Source organism: Pygoscelis adeliae, unplaced genomic scaffold, assembly GCF_000699105.1.
Source record: "Pygoscelis adeliae isolate BGI_AS28 unplaced genomic scaffold, ASM69910v1 Scaffold756, whole genome shotgun sequence".
Lineage (NCBI taxonomy): Eukaryota > Metazoa > Chordata > Aves > Sphenisciformes > Spheniscidae > Pygoscelis > Pygoscelis adeliae.
In genome coordinates, this window is record NW_008824990.1 from 220308 (window position 1) to 226643 (window position 6336).

A 6336-nucleotide genomic window follows, 5' to 3' on the forward strand; every position below is an offset into this window, starting at 1 on the left:
CTGCTGCCAGTGTTGCAGATGCAGAGGTCCCAGTGTGAGTCTCTGTACATTCATTGTGAAGATCAGCACTTGTCTGACAGAAAAAAACCCCAAAAAAAACAGATCGCATGAATAAACAGTTGTAAATACAGTCATATCCACACTCACAAACATAACCATGTATCCTTTACTCTCTGCGTATTAATACGTTCCTCACCAGCAGAAAAAGTGATGGATGTTTAAATCCATTCATATTTCAATCCACTCTTTTTACTTCAACTATAATTTTTGTATCAAAACGCTTTGTGTTGGAACAAAATACTCCCACACTGAATATCTTATTTTATCCTAAGGTTTCACAATAAGTGTTTCAGGCTTACTGGTGAATCATAAAAACAGATCATTGTGTTGGGCCTAGAACATTTAAAATTACTGCTTGCTAGAAAATTACTCATAGGATTAGTATTGGTGTTCTGCTCCCTCTTCAGCAGAAGAACTATAATTTGCAATGAAACACGTGCTTTATTTGGAAATTAAATACCAAACTCATCTGCCCATGTATCTACATCTCAGCTATGAAGAGAAGCCACTTAGGAAGGACTGATCTCCTGGCTAACTTGGAATGACATTGCTTTAATCCCCATCAATGTAGTTTATTGAAAAATTAGCATCCACCAGGGCTGAACAGAAATTATAGGTACTTCAACATTATTTTATCAGGGCAATTTTCTTCAGTACAAGTTATTTCTTGCACAGTTAATGAAGGCACACAGACGGCTCTGCCTGCTTGCTGAGTACCTTTTACAGGTCTGGAAGCACTATTGTTCTGTCGTAAGTGGGAACTCAGGGGCTGACAATCTTACAAAAGCTAATGGCAAGGTATATCAGAGGTAGTGACTCATATGATACACTAACTTCACAGGTTCTTTTTCCTTTTACTCTAAACCTCTCTTCATCTGCCCTTTCTGAAGAATGGGACCATATCAAACTTCATGCAGAGACCTCTGTCATACACAAACAGCAGACAAATTCAGCATGCTGATTTAACTGCATTGAGACAATGATTTTGTTTAGCCATTGCTTTACAGTAGAAGATGTTCCAGGAATACAATCACTTTGGGGATTACAAATCCCTCACTGTTTCAAGGCAAAAGCACTAAGCATGTAACACATAACATAAAGCAGGCACTTGAAACCAAGCATTTAAGGGCTCTCACTTGTTATTTGCATATATAATACATTTCTATGTTTGTTCTGAATCTGGTAAAAACAACCTACAATTCTTTGGTCAGTATAATCCCCACTGCTGTATGCTGTGGCCAGAGTTGAAGAGCACTTCTCTGCATACCAGGGAGAAAGGCCTTGCTGAGAAGCACTGCTAATGGAGATAGTGTAGATACTATCAGTGTAACCATCACAGTCACAGTTGTCACCCTGACGGCCTCCGTTCCCAGAAGCCCATACAAAAATGGAGCCTTTCCCATTTCGGCCCTAGAGAAAATGGAAATGAGTGGTTATCAAAGAGATTTCAGTCTCCGTAATGTATTCTTAACAACTCCTCCCCCCCTAAAAAGCCTAATATACCAAACATTTTCAGGTAGAAAAGGACAATTTTCCATAAGAAGACTGAGACAGAGGCAGAAGAAACAGCTACTTTAGGAATCCTACTTCACACCCTACAGTACATCTCTTAGTTTGACTGGTCTAGGTTTAGTGTTCCAGGTACAGCAACTTTCCTCAGAATAGGTTTTTAAGTTAAAAACAGAGCCTGTGTTCAACAGGTAAGTTTTCCCACATGCTGATGTTCTGGCCCTAAACATTTCTAGGAAAAATGACCATTTTTTTTTTAAGAAACTGCAAGTTTATCAGGGTTTATTTCATTTGCCTTTCCTGTAATCACAGAGGTATGAGTAAGCAGTATGAATGATGTACATGATATGACTTTTCCACCAATTTATTTTTTGTAAGGAAGCCTTTCACGGTTAGTATTCACTTGCTGAAACACAGTGAATCAGCAAGCACATCTAACTGAAAACCCTCCCTTCTCTTACAAGTCTGTGGGCCAGCACCACCAGTCTCCATACATAACCATGTTCACTCCTTGCTCTGGTCTCCAGTGTGCAATGAGGGAGCAGCAGCTAACAACTGGTGCCGACAGCCGACAGCACGTAAACCATCACAGCTATCATAGAGGAAACATGTATCACCCTATCCAGTCTTAAGCTGTGCTAGTCCTTCAGAGGAAAAAAATCCATTCTGTGTGAAGATCAAAAGTTCATATGTTGTTCATTATTAAAATGTGTGCATCCACTGGAAAGAGCAGTTGAAATACAGATTTTTATCATCCCACTCAGACGAGATCTGAAGTTATTCGTGCAAGTGCCAAGACATTTGCAGCACTTAAAACATTAAGAATAGAGAAAAGTAAGCTGTACTCTTTGCGATACAACTGCTAAAATGGGAAGGACAAGCCACGTCAATTACAGATAATGAGCTAGTATCTTCCTTTGAGGATAAGGGTTGCAGTCCAGAAAAGCACTGTCACATGTAAACACCTGCTTTGATTTCACTTAGAGTGCTGCTAACGCCTCTCAGATGCTTAATGCTAAGCATACGCTTAAGTGCTTTACCAGGCCAGCAATGAAGGCGTCAGGGATGAAAGTCATCGGCAACCCCAACTCTGGAGGACTTTAAGCAGAATGGAGACCACCCAGATCCTTGCAAAAGGAAGCCTGACAAATTAACAGGTAAACTTGCTCCCCTTAAGAAATAAAACACATTGTAAAAAAAGATTCATCGAATAACCTGCTTTTTCAGAGTAAGACCACTGAACGTTGGTTCCCTAATTATTGCCTTTAACCCTCCCTCTTCTCTTGCTGCCTACCTATAGACTTAGATCTCTGTTTATCACCAGCCCACTCCTCTCAGTCTCCATTCTTCCCTCAGAGTACGTTCGTCAGCTGTCACTCTTCTTTCTGCTTCTCTCCTTCTGTCTGCTAGTGTTAACTGCCTTTTTCCAAAATCCTCTTTCTCTTTGCTTCTGTCCTTCAAGCCTTCCTCCATTTCTCTCCTCTCCTGTCTCTGATTTAGTAGTCTTCCTCACTATATTAGTACCTGTCCATCTTTAGATCTCTTTTCACCTCACTGGCAAGAGCAAGAGTAGTTTATCAATACATCCCCAGTAGCTCTCAGTTTGCACCCTAGTTATCATCCAAACAGATCTAAAGAGGATAACATAAAAAAGAGCTGTAAAAACATTGTTTCCAATACTCTTCATCATGCATTTTTACTATCTTCATTTTAATTGGATCATGATATGCACCAATTTATAAACTAATGCAATTAACATAATACAAGCCCATCCACAGGGTGATAAAATACATCACTATTTCACACAGCAAAATATTCACAAAGCAGAAACTTTGTATTAAATTTTATAGGCTTTCAGTGCAGAAATCCAATTACTGTTCAGTGCAAAACAAGCAGCAGAGAAGGGTGGGGGTAGGGCGAGACAAAGGCAGCAAAAACAAGGATGGGAAAGGAAAGCTTATCTCTGGAGAATGGCAGCTTAAAACCAGCTTAGAAAGCTCTAATGGTGCTTTTTAAAAAGTCCTGTTCTGGCTGGTAATTTCTCTGACCTCTACTATTAAAATCTATCTCCTCCTTTTCAAATACATTTGAGCAAAGAGAGCACAAACCATTTTCATTTCTTCCCTTATCAACCATTTTAAAATTCTGTTCTCTGTCACATTTTATTGTATCTTTCTCTTAGGTATCGTACCTGTTTTATTCCATACTCAAAAGCCTTCTGTGCCAGTCTCCCGGGTCCCTCCACAGTTTTACCATCATCGTTAGGGCCCCAGCTTGCACTGTAAATATCCACATGTTCTGGATTGAAACCAATTGAACTGGCTTCAATAGCATCGGTGACTATTCCATCCAGCATACGTATACCTTAACAGAAAAAAACAAGCAGGCTGGATTTACTTTCTGTTCCCTCTTTTTTGTCTTTGTTAACTGTTTGCAAAGTTTCCAGCAAAATTAATCCGTAACTATTGCAACCACAGCCCACTGCTGTTCATATAAGTCATACTCGGGACAGTTCATGTCAGTGTTAAACAGTACACTTACCCTTTATTTGCAGAGCTCAGTGCTCTCTACAAACATTAAAAAAAACCCTCTTAAAATCTTGGTTGCCTCTTACTTATTTCTTTCTCTCTTTCTACAGAGAGCCAAGAAGATGATGTTTTGTTTACTGTTCCTGCTTTTTCTTATTGCATTGAGCTCCTTCTTGGCTCTTTCTTCCTCTCCGTTAAATCTGTAACAGTGTCTTCTCAAACTGCTAGCATGTCACTAAAATTAGATAGGTTTTATCAACATTACTTTTATCATCAAGAGTTCTAAGAGTTTTAGTTCAAAGATGTACTTCTGAATATTCTAAGACACTTTGTCCTCACAGTCATTAGGTTTTGCTGTCTTTGTGATGCTGCTATTTTACTAGCTCTTCAATCTTCACCACAAAAAATCCTCACTGTTGTTTTACTGCCACGTTTTTTCTACTGTGGGCAATCCAGAGATGCTAGAGATATCTAGCCATTAACATTTTATTAGGAACTGCATGATCTAATCTTCTTCAGAGCAAGCCTGATCTCAGTGGTACTTAAAATTCAGTGGCAGACAGCAGTTCATCTGCACTGGATCTCTCGCCCTGCAAATCCCTAGCTCTGCGGTAGGATTGCTACCACTGTCCAGTGCTGGAGGAGGACAGAAATAGCAGAAGTCTGGCAAAATTCCCACTATGGCATGGCTCTCCCAGCAACAGCAGCAATGTAAGAGCCACAGCAGTCAGGATTCAGCCTGTGTTTTCAAGCAATAAAAATGTCTGTGTTGTCTTGAACTTGGCAAGTTAGTACTACAGCAGCTGCACCATTACTGGCAGTTGGTGAATTATGAGTACTCATTTTCTAGTATTTTCCACAAAATGGGGATTTTTCCAAAGCACGGCAGGCAAAATGTGGTCGTTCTATTAAAAAGAAAAAAGAAAAAAAAACCAACTAACCTCGCCCTTACGCTCAGTGTCTTGTTCTTTTTTTATACTATCAAGCAGGAAGAAAAAGACTGTAAGCATAATTCTTTTCCCAAATGGCTGGCCTCTAAGACTCGTAACACTCTGAGATAAAGCTGGGCTTTATTATGTCACATTAATTAGTGGCAAAAACAGACAAAGGAGTTAATCCACTCAACCACTGTTACTCCACTATCACTTACAAAGCTGGGAAAAGAATCAAGGCATATCCTGTTGCCTCAGGTACAAAAACACCACTTACCCTGGATAGGCTTAAACTTGTAACATTTTGAATACTCATTTTTCAGTTGGCTCAGAATTGTGAGATTCTCTCATACCAGCGCGCTGTGAGCAAAGATCTGCCTGTGTGGAAATGACTGCAAGCTCCGGGTGCTAGCTTGCAACACATAATGAGATACTGGGAATGCAGAGAGTACTGTACCAATATTTCCCGCAGAAGAAGACAAAGCCAATTCTGCAGATAAATTATGTAATAAGGAAGAAAACAAGAACACTGACAACACACTGATGAAAATAGTTCAAGAAAAAAAAACGCTGTCTTGTCTTTGTGATGTCCAAAAATCCTGCTTGTTTAAGTCAACTCAGGGATTTGATGACTGCAGTGGTATTTCCCTAGGCAGACTCCAATTATGTCCTCTTGCATAAACTCTTTCCTATTCTTGCACATGCTTGCTCCCATCATCAGTCCCACAAAATCAAAGGGCAAAGCCCAAGGTAATTTCAGACACATACATGTATCTGCCTGGCAGAAGGCTATTTTTAGCAACACGCCACTGTGCGGGAACTCTCAGCCCAGTCCTTTGTAAAATGGAGCTTCTTAATCATTTGATTTCCATGGCAGCACCAGAGAAATATTGTAGCACAGTGCTATGGTTAGGTATGCATGAATATATATTCACCCTGCTTTACTCCAAAGGTGATCAATACACACATTTCTTAGCTCTATGCAGAACAAGAGGTGACTGTTAAAGGACGCTGAAAGGTGTCACTTTGAAAACTGGCATTAAGAAGTATTTGTTTTCACACAGTGCACAGAAAAGCCTATGGGATTCACAGCCACAAAGTACTGAAGAGACTAACCAGGGATTCAGAATAGGGCCAGGCATGGATGTGACTAGTGAGAACACTCAGGATTATTTAAGTCAGTATTTTCATGGAAAACAAAAAATTTTGAATGGAATGTTTTGTTTTACCCCTCAAGGCAAAGTTAAACCAACCTCTGATGCTGAAGGTTAGAGAACAAGGTATTCCAAATGTCAGGTTTCTTTCCC

The 6336-nt window shown here is 39.9% G+C and overlaps 1 protein-coding gene across 1 annotated transcript in view; it reads right to left on the bottom strand.

Annotated features, from left to right (window-relative positions):
• PCSK1 (proprotein convertase subtilisin/kexin type 1) overlaps window positions 1–6336 on the bottom strand; it is a 26517-nt gene that overhangs the window by 8967 nt on the left and 11214 nt on the right. Inside the window, 3 exon segments of the mRNA XM_009326137.1 lie at window positions 1–73; window positions 1258–1470; window positions 3761–3933. The exon segment at window positions 1–73 is cut by the window's left edge and continues 11 nt beyond it. Coding sequence (XP_009324412.1) covers window positions 1–73; window positions 1258–1470; window positions 3761–3933 — 459 coding nt within the window.